Source organism: Archocentrus centrarchus, chromosome 19 (genome assembly GCF_007364275.1).
Source record: "Archocentrus centrarchus isolate MPI-CPG fArcCen1 chromosome 19, fArcCen1, whole genome shotgun sequence".
Lineage (NCBI taxonomy): Eukaryota > Metazoa > Chordata > Actinopteri > Cichliformes > Cichlidae > Archocentrus > Archocentrus centrarchus.
Window position 1 is genome coordinate 29,887,960 of NC_044364.1, and position 17,507 is coordinate 29,905,466.

Sequence of the window (17,507 nt, forward strand, 5' to 3'; positions counted from 1 at the left end):
ACCTAATGAAGTGGCGGAATGACCATTTGTGTTGCATACAAATGACGTCACTGGACCTTAGGGCCAACTTACTGAGGCGGTGCTCAATTGCAATGGAAAACGAATGAAACCGAGTCGAGCCGACTGAGTACTAGTGGAAAAGAGGCATTAGTAAGTGTGTCATCTTTGTGCTTGGGTATCACATTCTGCAGACGCGTTGGTTCACCTGTTAATTCCTCTCATCTGAGGAAGCCATTACTCTCTATTGGGCGTGTGCTAGTTAAAAGGATCTTTGGGTGTATGATAACATGGCAGCCTGGCAGACTGTGTCATGTAATAACAGCTGATTACTGCTTACAATACAGTTCAAAGTGTGTGTCCCTGGGTGTGTATGTACATATTTGCTCACGTTTTGACGTCTCTATTCATTTCTTTCAACATCTTACATGAGGCAATGCTTTTTGTTTTCTCTTCACCTAGGATCACAAAGAGATGGTGAAGTCAAACTTGTTTTACTTTTTTATATCCATCCATCCACCCACCCCCACGCTTATACAACACCATATTATCACTTCATCCCTCAGTGCTGTGTATTCCAATAACTGTTTCCTCTTTTTTCCAAGTCTCACCTGAAAGCCAGATTTAAAAGTGTCTCCTTTGTCATCCCACAAAAAACTGGCAGAACTGCTGAATGTAGCTACATAACACGAGTCTGTTTCTGAAGGGGCTTCTGTCATTAAGGCTTTGTTGTCATAGTTTCACCTTAATGAATGCTCATGGCTGTTTCTGCTGTAGAGACCTTGTGTGATCATTCAGATTTAATTCAGCAAAGAGTCTGTCTGTGTGAGATTACGTGTGCCTACATGCTTCCAAAACAAAAGATGTGAATGCATAAAAAAGGGCTTTTAACAGTAAAGGCTGTTGTACTTTGAGCACCATTAATATAACCTTGTAGTGACTCATTGAAGCAGAAGGACGTAGCAGCTGCTGTGTTCACATTCATTTTACACCCACTCAGCTGTAATGAGTTTCAGAATGATCGACATCTAAAATGAACCCTTGGGTGGTTATACCTGTATGTGTGTGCATTACATGCAGTATGTATCAGATCCAGTGAATTAAACATTTAACATCTATAGGCTGGTATTGGTACTCATGAATAGGGGTAATAATTGCTTCCATGTGACAGGGAAGTATCTAGTTTTCATCAGCCTACAATAATAATGGCACTTTTTTAAGGGTTCATTGATATTTTATTAATACTATTGGTGATCAATATCGATACTTACACAGGGTTCAACTTAACCAATGGTCTGGTGGCCATCCATTAAAAAATTTTGCTGTGCATGTTGATTGGCCTGCTACCGGCCCCTTTGGGCTGGTGATGGTGTTTCCATCCATCAGTGCACCTGTGACGTAAACGGGCTGAAACCTTCACTGACAGCTGGTTTTAAGCAGCCGTCCACTCTCGCTTTCTAACTGCAATACCTGAAAAAAGCAGAGGTGAGCCTAAAGGGGGCACAGCACCAACTCCATTGCTTATTTTAAAACTTTAATTGCTATTTTTTCCATGTATATGTTTAATATATAAATCATAACCATGCTGTATTCTCTATATTAAGCTAGGAATATATAAAGTAATTAAAATACCATTTTGTAGGCCAGTTTACCTTTTTTGTATAGTGTGGTGGTGTTAATGTTGAACACACATTGTACTATTGTCTCAGTTTTTTCACAAATCACTTCATGCGGCAGGTATCAGAGGGTGATTTTTGGCTTTTACTGACCCAGTTAGTGTGTATGACATCTAACCAGTGACTGGCTGTCTGTCATACCCGCAGATAGTTTTGGAAAAGCAACGTTGAACTGTGTTAAAAGCCTAAATTTTCATGCTGGTGAGTAGATATACTGTCCCTTTGGTTAATGTTAATGCAGCATTCATTTTAGGGTTTCTTGATATTGTGTGACAGTTGACTTCCCACATCCACTATCTTAAAATGAAATAACCCTGTAAATGAACATTTTCAGATACTTAGTGAAAGACTAGTGAGAAAATAATCTATATTTTTTAGTAACTTCTCTTTGAGAAGCGGTGCCAGGGCGCAGGCACTCTACAAGTTGTGTTCTGCCACATCCTGACAGCAGGAATATTTGTTGCTTTCACAGGACAGATAGTTGACAGCTCACTTCTAACCCATCAAGATGCTAACTGGTTGCTTTTCCACTTGAGAGGATAGCGAGAGAGACGAGGAGACACAGATACAGAGACACCGTGAGAAGGGATGGGTCTCAGGGGTACAGCTCTGGTAGTGGAGGAGGACAGACTCTGACAGAAACTTTGTTACCCTGTTTACACGCTCTTCTCCTATTTGCTCCAGCAAACAAGACTGTCACTCGTGGATAAATAATTTAGTCCTGCTGCTTCTTGCCACTGTTTACTGTCAGATCCCTTGCATTGTGTGTATCTGCATATGTTCTGCTTCCAAATACACACAGTTTAGTCTTTTCCTATTCTGTTTCTTGTCACTTTAGAAATGTCAGACTGAAAAGAATGGGGGTAGCATGCCAGGTGTTATACTTTTGGTAGTTTATAATCAAACAGTTGGTTTATGATAAACATATGGGCGCTGGTGTAGCTCACTTCTCTCCACTGTCCTATTCCAAGAAAGGCCAAAAACATCTATATACAGCACCACTCAAAAGTTTGGACACACTTGCCCGTTCAGATGAATGGGTGAACATCTAATGGCTGCAAACGCAAATGCTGGCAATCACAAGTGTGATCATCTTGTCATGCTTCTGATATTTTCTGACATTTTTGTTCCATTTTGATTTTTTTCTTTAAAATGTAGATCATTTCCAAGTGGAACTGAAAGTTCATGTCCTTAAAAGATAATGCTTATGTGTGAGTGGGGAAAGTCCAGGCTGTAAACAAACTCTGCCTTGTCTTCCTCTCCTGTCCTCATTTTGATTTGAAAGCCTTGCTGAATGAGCCTGTCTAGAGATGAAGAGTGGATTTTGCCACAGGTCACTGCCACAAATACAAGTCTGCCAGAGGTGGTGATGGCTGCTGTCATGTTTTAGAGAACACTGAGGGCTTTCATATGTGTCCCTTCCTTATCATGTCTAATTTCCCAGGATGCCTTTCTTCCAGATCTAGCCATATCAGAGCCACAGTGAAGCAGGCACACAAACAGCCATTCACACCCGTTCCAAACTCCTTGTGGTCAGACACAGCTGTGGACAAAAAATCTAAACACTCACATTCTCTCAGAAATACACATGGTCATGCACATGCCGCTTTTTCAACTGCACCCGGACTGTTGAGAGGCTTTCAAACTGCATGTCATGTCAGTCACGCCCTCACAGTTACTTCCAAATGCGCACTGATGGCGGAAAGGACTGTTTATTTCTTTTTAAACAAGTGACCACACACACACTCACACACACAGCCTGATTCTATGAATTCAGCTTTCACTAATATGTTTTCCCACACTTTGTGAGACTGAAAGGGAAGCAGTCAAGTGTGTCCACAGTTAATGGTAATCAGGAACTGGAGTGAAATGCCCTCATTAGTAAGAACGTTAACTTATCAGGCTGAGACTAGAGATATGACTGGCCAGCTTTCCAAAGGAATTCCCCTTGTTTGCATAGTTACGTTTACTGTGGAGTGAAAATGAGTGTCAGCCAGCCAGCATCTAGTTCTGTGAGAAATTATACCAAACCTATTTCTACTCGGAAAACTTGGAAACATTTCCCCCAAGGACATAGCCATAAGCCAGAGTTTGTATAATGTTCTAATGGTATGAATGCGTCCAGTATTTTGACTAAATTCACCAATTTACCAATCTTGGTTCTTGGGTGCTCTGTACTCTTTCTGAAATCTCTGTTTGTGAGAGAGGATGCCTTAATCCTGAAGGTTTACTCATCCCCACTGCCTCCCAGCAAGAGCCTGGCTTGTAATCTGAGCCCTCCTTCACACTAGGAGGCACTGTGGCCTAGTCATAATACTGTGTAACAGATGAAAATATTGATAATATATGACACGCAAGGAAAGTAAGATGAACTACGGTATCACTTCTAAACCCATATTCCCACCAGGCTGGGTCCCAGCAGCTTAAACCAGCCTCCTTGTGCACAACAGAAATGGATAACACTCATTTATCTTTAGCTGTGCAGCATAAACCTTTCTTCTGGAGGCAAAGCAGCCACTGTCAAAGCCTCCTTTGATCAAATGAATTAGAAGAAAAACTGCATTTTCAGTTTTTTCCTTTTTTGCAACACTCCCTCGTTCTTCGTGCTCCAGGCGCTGAGTGTACAGCGTGCTTCTGCCCGGCAGTAAGATTCCCCACATCCTGCCCGTATCTTCACAGGCAACGGGACTGATTATCGGCAGGGCAGAGGTAATGCAGCTCTCTTCGGCATTAATTGGCTGATTAACATGGGGACAGTTTAGCGCTTCACTGTCCCACACTCGGCCCATTAATCAAGAGGGAAGCTGTGCCAGCTGAACTGCTGCCAACAGCTCCACACAGACCACTATATAGAGAGCTAGAAGAGGTGTGGGTTCAGCACACAGCTGAAAGGGAGACGTGATCCACGCTTTGGCCAGACGGAGTACTGCAGCCTGTAAAGTGGTGCGTGGGAAGAAAGTACGGCATACAGCAGTGCAGTGCGGCTGGATTTTAGAAGGCCAAGAAGGATGGGTTGTTTCAGCTTGGCTAGTTTGCTTGTTTTCAGAAAAGCAAATTGTTTACTTCCGAACACAGTCATGAAACAGCTTTTTATTTCTAATCAGACAAACTCATCCACTACCGTTGATCACATCGAGAGCCCCAAACACATCTGCCAGCTGTTCATAGGCAGCATTCCAGACACAGGCACACATTTTTATCTCACCTCCACTGCAGGTAGTGTGATCTAAATATTGCTGCGTGCAGATATGGAGTGAGGGAGATGCCCTCAGGGTGCAGCAAACATTAAAAATGCTCTGTAGTTTCTGTTTGTTTGTTTGCTTTAAGCATTAAAGAGAAGCCTGCATTTACATTTTTGTGGAGAACAGTTCATAAGAGCTGTGCTACTGCTCGTGACACTTTTTATGTAATGTGACTAGAATCTGTCCTCGGTCTGCACATGTGCAGCTGAATACAGATGAAGACAGTTGTGTCTTCCGGTGTAAAGCACCAACACCCTGTCTTTATGGAGCCCTCCTTCCTTCTCTTATGTCTTCTGTATTTTCCAGCACCCCTCTTTGCTGTCTTCACAGACTGGCTCCGAGGGTTCATCCTTACAGTACTAATAGGTATTTGGAAGTGGTTAACATGCTTTTCAGTAAAGCAGTGTAAAATTACAGCATTGCCAGTGTAGTTCCAAGAGTATTTATTTGACTCAGGAGACATCAGTTACAGTTTTTGTGACAGCGCAGTGGACTCGCTTGCACGGCGGAAACCCCTTGAAATAACCTTGATCTGCCATACCAGTGTTTATTGTTGAGAGTAGTCAGGTTGCATGCCCCGTCTCCTTTGTCTCATTTATTTCCCTTCATTTGACTTCAAAACATCGTGAACGTCTGCCAGAATCATTGAATTGACTTCTGAGGAAAGCTTAATCTATGCAAATCTTTGGCTGCTTGTTTGTCAAGTGGCTGATCAGAGACAGTTCACAGTTGGTGTTGAAGGGGCCTTTGAGAGCTCTCATGCTTTTTTTAAGTAGACTTGGCTGGCATGCAGCAGAGCACCACCCACCCCTGTGGATGTTTGACTTTGCTATTCAACTCCAGCGCGCAAACAGGTGACAGTCTGACAAGTGATGACTTGTGATTGTCGGGTTTAGCCCGTGCACCTGGGTTTTCCTCGCCAGAACAAGAGAGGAGATGCAGTTGAGGCCAGCTGATGTGTCTGTGAGCCAAAGCCTTCCAGCTGCTCAGCCGTGTCTGTTCCCCGTGTCTGTGTTTAGGCACACTTTTGCCTCTTGAGTAAACACAGAAAATTCACAGTGTGTAGTTACTGTAGTGCTCCTCTCTGACCATCGCCTCACTTCCCATCATTGTTTTTAGGTGTTCAGTCAACTAATCTAAATTTTTCTCTGTTCATTCTTCTTAATATTTTTACAGGCCAGCTTCATGACATGTACTAAATGAAAGGAATTTTTCTGCACACTTTGTTAAACTATGCCTTTAAATTATGCTGCCTGAGTGTTTAAATTAGAGCCATCAAACAGATACACTTCTACGCAAGAATAGGAAACGCCTCCCCCAAGCCTGTTATCAATTGAACCCTGGTGGTTGGCGGTGGATCACGTTCTCTCTTTGATAGCTCAAAGGATCTGGCTGAACACCCCCTCTCCTTTGGGCTCCCCTGCTTTCCATCCTCATCATCTGGCAGATAATTGTCCCTACAGTTAGGGGTTTTTGTGTATGTGTGTGTGTGTTTGTGTGTGTTCATAATTGAAAGCAGCATTCATGTCCATAACTTCCGGTGCTACACCACTCTTTCACTGCATATCCTAAGCTGATCTGTGGGGTTGGAAATGGTATTGGATGAGTTATTTTTGTTAGGAAGTCATCAGCTGGAGCCTGATCCATTTTTTAACCTTGTAGATGATTACAAATGGCCTATTTTCCTACACTGTTTAGCATTGTCAGTGAATGAATGATGAGTGAACTGCGGAGCTCTTAAAATAAACGGGAGCCATCCGTTTCAATTAGACGTCACAGTGTATCAGTGAGTGATGTGAGCAGAGCCGCGAGGCTGAAAACAAAAAGAACCCCAAAGATCTGTTTATATCTTCTTCTGAGGCATCGTGCACACGCATCACAACTCAAACTGTATTTGAGCATTAGCATACTGTTCATACCAAAAATAAAGAGAGGCTGTCAAAGTCCTTTCCAGACCCTGTCACAATAAGTAACGCTCACTTCTTTTTACTTTTTTTAAATGGGGGGGAACATTTCAGGCACAAACTGCTATTCAATGCAGGTATTTTTATATGTCTCACTACTCATCACATTTTCATTTTTATATAAACACACCACTCTGGTCTTAAAGTGGAGTTTGAAATTGTTACTTAATAATGTGACCGTCATCCACAGTCAGTGATTTACACAATCAAGGTCTCTGGACTCAGTGAAGCTGAAGACCTGTCAACAATTACAACCCATTACAAATTCTAGACCTACCTGTAGCAGCACACGTGCATGCACACAAAACACAAATGGCCTAATTATTTTAATGCCACCACTGTAACACATGGCGATGTTGGGCGGAAATAATGACATGGGCTGTGAAGGCCACTGATGCGAACCAGATGAGGCAATCTGACTTAAAAGGCAGAGAGGGAGGAACACGAGCGGGACCGGACAAACTGTGAAACGACAACACGGCTCAGGGAGCAGGACCGGCCCATTTTAGTCATCTGCAAATGCACGACACCATGATCCAAACAGTGGAAGATGGATCCTTTACTGCCCTTCAGTTGTATCACACAGGTGTGTTGTTGTGCCTGTTGTAATACAATAGACAGAGTCCTGTTGTGCATAGTATCTGGGCCTGTTTTTTACCATGTGGGATGATGTTATTGGAAACTAAGTGGGTCCTTTTTATGTGAGCAGTGTTGCAGTGAGCTTGGCCCTGGGCCTGCCTGAGGCCGGCTTCAGCACTGCTACACTCTAGCCTGGCCACAAAGTGCATTTCTCTCTCATGCGGCCCCTGACCTCCTGACGCATTTCCTGACCCAGGAAATAGAATTAACACCTTGGCCTGGGCCTTGGGGTCCTACAGCTACATACAGCTGTGCATTAGCCTATTCCAGTCCAGACCCCAGCAGGCCAGTACATCAATACAGCTGAACCAAAGATGGAAAACAGAAGACAGACGTTTTCTTTGGCGTGCATGAAGATAACTCATACTATTAATTGCAGGCTTAGTTTACTAGACGTAGATTAAGCCTAGTCCAAGTCCATTTTTTAAAACCCAGGACTTGGTTGATCCAAGTATGAGAAACTTGTTGGAAAGTGTTTTAGTGCCATTGCAATTTTAGCAACCTAATAAGGAGTTAATTCATGGTCATAAGAAATACAGACCTGAGGGTAAATAAGTTTTTTCATCTTTTACTCCTTCTTTTATCTTCACAATGATGTAAAATTGTGGCACAAGTTGCAATGAGACTAAATCATAGCTGTTTCATGACAACAGTCCACATGAAATACTTGTAGTATTTGAACTGTGTGTAGTATTTTGAAAGGCTCAGTGTGCCTCCCAAACACCAAACTAATGTAAAATGGCCACATTGTTATCAAGCATGCTTGATCTTTGCATCAGTGGTTTTTGCTCCAAATTACTGTCGTTTATTATGAGAGATCTTTTGTATCAGAGATTAATGGTGTAGCCCCCTCCCTAATGACCTTAGAAATGAAAATCTATATGATACCAAGGGCAGTGTATTCCTCCAGTTTTTTTAATGATATGATTTTAATGAGTGCAGTAAATTTGGTAACTGGGGTTTAAGAAGAGAAAAGTGGATTATCTATATTAGATTTCATGTGAACCATATATCAGGAGAGATGGATCTTGATATTCCACAGTGTACATACTTTATCTGTTTTCTTCATTAGTCAGAGGGTTTATCAGGCAAGAAACACACACGTATGTTCATTTTCTCTCTCTCTCTCTTACACACACACACACACACACACACACACACACACACACACACACACACACACAGATTACCCAGTTCCTGCATTTAAGCACCCCATATGTTTGCATTTTAGTCACACATTGCCAATCTCATGGGAGCACTTTGAAGCATACTCCTCCAGAGCAGATCATAAAACAGGAGTATAAGTAGTTTTGCACATAGTTGTATCCCAGAACACCCCCACCACTACCACCTCCCACCCAACAGCTAGCTTGCTGCCTCCACCTTCCACCTCCATTTACTCCCAAACTGCAGTATGAGCCTTTGATTCAGAGAATTGCTGTGACCGTACCGTCATGTGTTGGCTGTGTGGCAGGCAGACTGGGGACCCAAATGCAGGACTTTGGAGATGGGGCTTAAACTCAGAAAAGCAGCTTCAATGCTAAAGTTTCTTTCAGAAATACAAAAAGAAAGCAGGACTGGAGCCAGAAATGCAAAAACTCTTGAGACAAAAGGGAAAACGTGCAGTGAGAGAGCACACGGCACGAGGGAGGACGTGACAAAGAACTGAGGATACACACATGAAGTCATTAGTGAGAGAGGACACAGCTGGGCAAACAAAGACACAGGTGTACAGAATCTGATGAGACAAGGGGACGCAAAACTGAACACAACACACACAAGACATGAGACCAGCAAAATAAAACAGGAAGTAACCAAACATGGGAACAGGAATGCAGACTAGACACAGAACACAGGAGGGCAGGAAAACAAACTCAAGGAATTACCTGTATTTCCAAAGTGGGTCTCCTCTCATTGGTTCTCACCGCTGTAGAAAGGCTCACATTGGCAGTGATAGTGAAAGTCTCCCATATTTGCTGCATGAGGCACCCTACATCATGCACAGTTCTGTGAAAGCTTAACCAATATCAGGTACAGCTGCACACACACACACCCGCCCCCCGTATCTGCACAATATTTGAATTTTATAAAAAAAGAAAAGAAAAATGTATTTGTGCAACGTGTTGAAAACTCATTTGTCCCTTTTGAGTTGTGGTGCAGAGATGTGCAAGAATGTACCTAAAAAAACATATTTTTGCCAAAGTTCTCATTGAACAAACTGATAAATATTCAGTGCTTCATGCAGCACAAAATCGAATGTCTCACAGGACGGCTCCTCCTCGTTTCTTTCTGTCTCATGTCTTGTGTCATTTTCCTGCACTAACCTACCTGTTCTTCTGTCTCCACAGTACTTTGAGATGCCCTTTGACTCCAACATGAACAGAACAAAGAACCGTCCACTCGTCAGAGGACAGATCAGGTACAGGCTGCGTTCTTGCTAATTAAACCCTGTATGACTGATTTGGCGTAGAACCACCATCTGTACTTTTTAGAAAGGCTTTTGGCAGAGAGTGTGGATGAGCAGAGAAGTGAAGCAGCTCATCGTGAGTCGGGCTTGAGTTTATTGCAGCAGCGCTGTGTGACAGCTGCTCAGCCACCCAGGCTAACTTTTGTACATCTCACTGGGTGAATGACAAAGTGCGGTACTGTTTTCTTGCTCACTGACCTGATCCTTACCTTATGCCTTAGCAGGATATTTTTCCTGTGGTGAAACCTGACCTAGCAGCTTGTGATGTCGGAGCCTGTGTGTTTTTGCAGGCGATATGATAATTACGGCTTAAATAAAACAGTAGCACATATTGATTTACACCTTTCAGTTCCAGCTTTCCTTTTTGAGTTATTGTGGTGTTGAAGCAGAGCAGTAGCTGTTCTGTGGGGCAGTGGCAGACAGAGGCTGCACCTACCAGGAGCAGAACTGCATGCCAGCAGTGATGAGCCTCTGCTTTACACCTGCCAGGTGTAATTTGAACTTGTCAGCAGGCTGGAAAGGAGGAGTGATGAGGTTGAGGTTAGGGTGTAGCTTACCTGAGCACCCTTACTTTGCTACCTATACTCTTTAGATATCAGGTAACCTCTGTGCTGGTGCTCAGTGAACTATGTGGATTGCCACGCTCCTACAAATCTTACTCAGTGACTGGATATGCTCGTCTCTGCCCGTTCCTTTGTGAGACTGCAACTTTAAGCAGCAGGCAAACACAAAGATTTTCACTGATGCATAAACCCAGATGGACTTCTTCAGCCACCTTTGCCATTCATTTTTATCCTCCTGATCGTGTTAGTACCGCAGCTGGTTCTTCATCCACACCACAGCTATCTCAGTCCAGTTTAAGGAATTCTCTGTTGACGTGCTGTTTAAAAGTGTAGTCGTGCTGCTGAGGTGGTTATTGGAAATACTCTCTCTCTGTCTAAACACTGCCTCGTCGCTCTGGCTTTTAGCCTGTCGCTGACGGGGGAGGCGCACGTCTGTCTCTGAGATTCACAGAATCGCTGCATCTCTTGCTCATTGTTTCTCCATGTCTCCCATCTCCTCCTTCACACATACAATCTCGTGTGGAGACAGAGAGCAGATGGCAAGCTGGACTGTCCTGTCAAACAAGCCATCAGAAGACCGCATTTTACACATCTCTGTGTTGCCTTTAGGATAGCGCTCTGTTCGAGTCAAATCATGTTACCCAGCTTTGTTTGTCCTTATTGCAAGACTTATTCCGCCCAGTGTGATGTCAGTGTTGGCAGTCATTTGCCGTATTACATTAGAACAATAGTATATCATCTTTCCAAACGTTCTTTTTTTGTTTGTTTTTTTTCTTTTGGGAAATGCGGACGACAGTCGCCCTCTCTTAGCCGTGATCTTGTCGAGTTTGAGGCCTCCAGATGTGGTGATGCAGTAGATCATTTTGAGTCTCCCTAAGGAGGGCAATGCAAAGAGATAGTTACAGTGTGGAAGTTATAACATGCTGAGGTCAGTGTGGAGTTTCATAACCTGCCCTTGGATCATTTTGTTGCCCATGTTTCTCGCTAACAGAAAGATTTCTCACTAGCTTTTCTAAAGCTATCAACATCTCAGTTTTACCAACATTTTTTCCACTGCGTATTTCTGTTAAGGGAGCCGAACTTTGAGTATTTGAATCACATTTGCAGTCATTTTAAATCATGTAACAGGGAAAGTATTAGACATTTATTTAAAGGCCAGTAACAGCAAGCGAGCTGACGTGCAGTCACTCTCAGCACTTTTTGCAGCCTCCAGTCAAATTTTGGATTTTTTGTGTAAGTTTCAACACAAATTAGAAAGGAAAACTGTTTTTGATGAATGTTTTCTTGAGAATTTGTGTGGGAGAGTTTATGTCAGGGGATCAGTCTGCTGGTTTTCCAGGATTTGGGCTTTTTTATTTGCTCAGAATAAATCTTTTAAATCATTTGTATAAATAGCCATTATGTGTGTGTTGTTAAGCCTTAGTAGGTTTCATAAATCTGTAGTCAGTTTCCAGTTTGACACCCGTCCCTCCAGCCACTTTACTTCTGGTCAGACGTACACATTTGCAAAGCACAGAAGTGTTGCTTTCCACAGTTTCCTTTGCACTCTGTGACCACTGGAGTATTTGACAGATTACAGGCTTTAAGTAGATTCATCTTGTTTCTTCAACCGTTTAACATCTGAATCTATGACCTTGATTGTGGTGTAACCAAAAGGAAACATGTTGGGCTCTCTGTATTGACATTACCAACCTGACGTTATGACTGCGGCTCTGTCCCACTGTAAGCACAGGACACTAAACCCACCTCAGGCCATGTGACCTGCTCCCTTCCTTGACCCCCACTGAGCCAGCCCAGAGCCAGACTGTCAGCTGCCCGAAAGCCAGCCTGCACGGCCCCATCTCAGCCCACATAAAAAAGACACAACACCACTAATCACATTAATGCTCCAATCTCCCCGCATGGCCACGCCACCAAAATAAAAGCCCCGTTTGCTTTTTGAAGAATAAGGCCTGCATTTGGTCAAGATTTTAATCTCCTCCCTCTTTAATTTATGAAGCATTTACTGGTGAATTTGAACCAGACTTTGCCATCGCTGCTTTCAGTTAAAGACGAGGGGCGGAGGAGGAAGCCTTCATCCAGCTAAAAGCCTGAACCGCAGTGGTTTCCTTCAGCTAGTTTTGATCTCTGGCGTGTGCTCGTGCTCTTCATCTTGCGGCGCTGCTTTTATCCCTGACAAACTCTTATCAGATGAGTGTCCTCCGCGCCTCCCGTTTTGAGCCTCAGCCACGCACGGCTGCTGACTGCTGGCCCCCTCGGGTCTGCGTGCGTCTGTACTGAACATTTGGAGTTATTATTGTCTTATCTGGTGTCTGCCTAGAAGGGCCTAGAAAATATCATCACCACATAGTTCCCATGCTTTCACCTGAGCGTGAACCTGAACAAAACAATGTGAAAATCTTCCTTTAAACTTGTTATTGTGTAATCTTTCTTTGTCTAGTTGATATAGCTGACTCCCTGTCTGCTTTTTCTCTTTCTTTTATCTTTCCTTTCCTTATATCAGCCCCCTCCATGCAGTGTCCTTTGCTCTAGCCTGTGGGGTTCCTGGAGTTGCTCTGCTCACGCTGGCAGTAAACCCCCTGACAGGCTTCCTGGGCGCCCTCAACATCTTTCTCTACACCTGTTGTTACACACCACTCAAGAGGCTTAGCATCACCAACACCTGGGTGGGAGCAGTGGTGGGGGCGATACCTCCTGTGATGGGCTGGACTGCGGCCACAGGTTGTCTGGAGCCAGGTACGAGTCACCAGCTGAGATAATATTAGACGTACACAGACATATAAAAGCCACCATAAAGTTCTGCATGTTGGTGGAAAGTTACTGGATGGGGTGTTATTGTTCAATAAAAATAAGTGTGGGGAAAAATAGTCTTGAAAAAAATGAAATCTGTAGAAGGCCAGAGAATCTGATTCACATAGTTTTAATACTCAGAATCACATAGTTTTAATACTCAGAATCACATAGTTTTAATACTCAGATTCACATAGTTTTAATACTCAGAATCACACCGGTGTGTCCCCCATGAAGAGTGATATTCCCAGCCTGGGAGAGACCACTCCTCTCTGGAGGTATTTCATCACAGGATAAAGGTTCAGAAACATGTATTGATTGGCCCTCACGCGGACGTCAGAGAGTCACCTGATGCCGTCAGAGCTCGTCAGGGCCAAAGGTTTGCATCTGTGTGTTTGGTACTAGCAGAGAAATGTTAAAGTTAGTTGTAGGAAAACCTGCAGCTTGAAAAGATTTATCAAGCACACATGCCAAATATCTGCTGCACACAGCTCTTTAAATGTGATTTAGATTTACTGCTGCTCTCTGTTTTCTATCACTGTAAATCAAATATGTTCTGGTTTAGACTGCTGAACAGGAGGGAGCAAGTGATCTGAAAACAAGTACAGGTCACTCCCCCTATTATCAGACATTTGATAGAGCTAAATCACTCATTATTAAAAGATTAATTACAGATTTACTGCACAATGAACCCCATATTGTGCCACAGGATTGCTGTCATAACATCACGATTCAACTTTTAGTTGTGCCAGACTGTGAGGAGGTTCAAACCCAGTGTGTTATTTCAAACACACTTGCTGTTTCCTGCCTCCAACCTCTGCGCAGGACTAAAGGCTGCATATGGACGTACTTGGCTTCCAGCACTGCAGCTTGTTAGCAGTTACAAAGTTACAGGCTCAGAGTCAAATCAAGCCTACTTTTTAACTAATCTGCCCCAAAATCACAGATTTCACCTTCTCAAATATACATTTTTGCTTGTTTTCCTTCATAATAGTGATATCATTACATGAACTGCATAAATCTCAGTGAAAATAATTGTGTTGCAGCAGTAATTTGATCATGTTGCTGAGCTCTTGTGCTGACTTATTTTAGTGTGAAAGCAGGCCTAATTTTAAAGCCCATAAACTGTATTTACATAATGCCCAGGGCTCCTGAACCGTGTTAGTGTTTCTGTTCCTGTGGAGCAAAGTGTCAGATGAATTTAATATTCATTCAGGATGTTGGAAAGATAGAACTGAGGCAGGTTGTTCAGCATGTGTGGCGGACACATCCAGTGTTGTTATGATAACTGTGTGAGATTGCATTATGTTGCTGCTCTGTAAAGTTGTCCTACAAATGCTCGTCTTCATATTTATGCTGCATATTTTTTTTTGGGCTAAATCTAATTTGTACTTTGAAATCATCATGAAGAAATAAATTAGCCTGTGTTATTTAAAGGGTTACCTGGCCTCTCAAAGCAGTGTGCACCCGTTTCCGTTCAGTGTCATACCCAGTATGTGTTTCCTCTTTTCTTATGGGACTTTACCTTTTTACTAAAATAGAAACAAACATCACATATGTGTTTCTCTCTGCGGGATGTCGGGCAAAATCTCAACTACTGTGTGCTGTGCTGACTTGCTCATTATACCCACAGGTCTGGGAGGTTTTTTTCTTCTTTTTGCTGTTATGTAGGATGTAAAACACAGGCCACTGTCACTGAAGCAGAGTGTCAGGGTGAGAGGGTTACAGCAGATATTTTCCCTTCCTGTCACTTAGTACACTTCTTCTGCTTTGACTTATTAATTCAGCTCATTATGACTAAGAATAATACTTATGAGAAAAGCTGCCTCTAGGTGGAAAAAGAAACCCCTCATTCCACTTTATTATTACACTTTACTATTACACTTTATTATTACACTTTATCATTATACTTTATTATTACACTATTATTATTACACTTTATTATTCCACTTAATTATTCTACTTTATTATTACACTTTACTATTACACTTTATTATTACACTTTATTATTACACTTCATTATTCCACTTCATTATTCCACTTTATTATTCCACTTTATTATTCCACTTCATTATTCCACTTTATTATTACACTATTATTACACTTCATTATTACCTTCATTATTACCTTTATTATTACCTTTATTATTACACTTTATTTCTTAACCATTTACTTAGTTTATTGTAATCATTTTCTTATGAATGAGATTTTTTTTTTTTTGATACAACAAATCATTAAGAAATAAGGCTTTGTAAAATACCATATATACTCACTGGTCACTTTATTAGGTACACCTTGCTAATACTGTCTTAAACCCTCTTTTGCATTCTGAAATGCCTCAGTTCAAGCTGCTGGAAACATTTCTCAGATATTTTGGTAACGATTGACATTTCAGCCTCACACAGTTACTGCAGACTTGTCAGCTGCACAGCCATGATGTGAATCTCCTTTGCCACCACATCCCAAAGGTGCTCTATTGGAGTGCAGTGAACTTGTTGTCATGTTCAAGAAAGCAGTTAAAGAGGATTGGAGCTTTGTGACATGGCACATGGAAGCAGTCATCAGGAGCAGGGTACACTGTGGTCAGAAAGGGATGGACATGGTCAGCTACAGTGCTCAGTTAGGCTCTGGCATTTAAATCATGCTCAGCTGGTACTAAGAGGCCCAAAGTGTGCCAAGCAAATATCCCCCCACACAATTACAACACCAGCAGCAGCCTGAACCATTGATCCATGCCTTCGTGGTGTTTACGTCACCTACTGTACCATCCAAATGTCACAGTAGAAACTGAGACCCATCAGACCAGGCAATGCTTTCCAGCCCTCTGTCTGTTTTTCAGTGTTGGTGAGCCTATGCTAACTGTAGTCTCAGTTTCCTGTTCTTATCTGAGTGGAGGGGCACCCGGTGTGGTCTTCTGCTGCTGTAGCCCATCTGCTTCAACGTTCAATGTGTTGTGTATTCAGAAACGCTCTTCTGCATCCCTTGGTTGTAGCTAGTTGCTGTTCTTTGTGCTATGAACTTGAGGCCTAGCATTATTCTGAGTGCAGTTTAAATCAGCAGCACGTTAGTTTAACACACATTTGTCTTCGTCCGTCTCTCCTCATAGGTGCTTTGTTGCTGGGCGGTTTCCTGTACAGCTGGCAGTTCCCCCACTTCAACGCCCTCAGCTGGAACTTGAGGGAAGACTACTCCCGAGGTGGCTATCGAATGATGTCCGTCACCCACCCCACAATGTGCAAGCGGGTGGCCCTGCGCCACAGCCTGGGTCTGATCGGCCTGTCGACCTTAGCGCCCGTGCTGGATGTCACCACCTGGACCTTCCCTATCATCTCTTTACCCATCAACCTGTACATCAGCTACCTGGCCTTCCGCTTCTACCACAAGGGAGACCGCAGCAGTGCCCGAAAGCTGTTCTTTTGCAGCCTGTGGCACCTGCCCATGCTGCTGCTGCTGGCACTCACTTGCAAAAAGTATAGTAGAAATCAGGAGGGTGCCACTCTGCCTGCAGCATCTTTACCACTCACACTTCCAGCCAACTAATTTCATAGCTATCCCGACACTTGGAGGGGCCTGTGGGACCCCTTTTTTTTTTTTTAAACCACAATACTTCAGTGTCCTGTGGGCACATTATTATGTCCACGTGTTTAATCCAAGCCAGCAGTGCTCACTTCATATCAGGAAATGAGCTGGAAGTAGTAGCTGAATTACAGAAAACACACTGAATTATTACATCAGGTTGTAATCCTCTGAATGTGTATGTACTGTACATACATTCTGTATTTATTTATAGCAGGGCCCACCACTCGATCTGTGCTTTACATGACTGATTTTAAAATACTGTGGACAATATAAATTGCAGTACATTGTACAGATGCAGACTCTTATCGGAATATGTTAGCTGCTCGATCAGTGTGTATAAAAAAAATCGAGGTTTATTTGGCAGCTACAACATAGCAGTTATGTTGACTGTTGCTCGACTTTCACTTGATCCCTGATACTTGACGGTTAATGACCTTTGCTGCATTTTGCTCCTCACTGATGGGTCTCGATTCGTTAGCGTAATGCTTTAATTCCATGTGGTTTGCCTACACCAAAATAAAAGGGAATATTTCACCCCTGTAAAAAACAAGGGCAAACGCTCTCCAACAATAAACACGTCATGATTGTGA

The 17,507-nt window shown here is 42.8% G+C and overlaps 1 protein-coding gene across 1 annotated transcript in view; it reads left to right on the top strand.

Moving 5' to 3' along the window:
- The window catches only part of cox10 (cytochrome c oxidase assembly factor heme A:farnesyltransferase COX10), a 34,442-nt gene extending 16,935 nt beyond the window's left edge, over positions 1–17,507 (top strand). Inside the window, exons 5-7 of the mRNA XM_030754815.1 lie at positions 9,867–9,937; positions 13,052–13,284; positions 16,445–17,507. Coding sequence (XP_030610675.1) covers positions 9,867–9,937; positions 13,052–13,284; positions 16,445–16,878 — 738 coding nt within the window. The 3' untranslated portion in view covers positions 16,879–17,507. The remainder of the gene's footprint in view (positions 1–9,866; positions 9,938–13,051; positions 13,285–16,444) is intronic.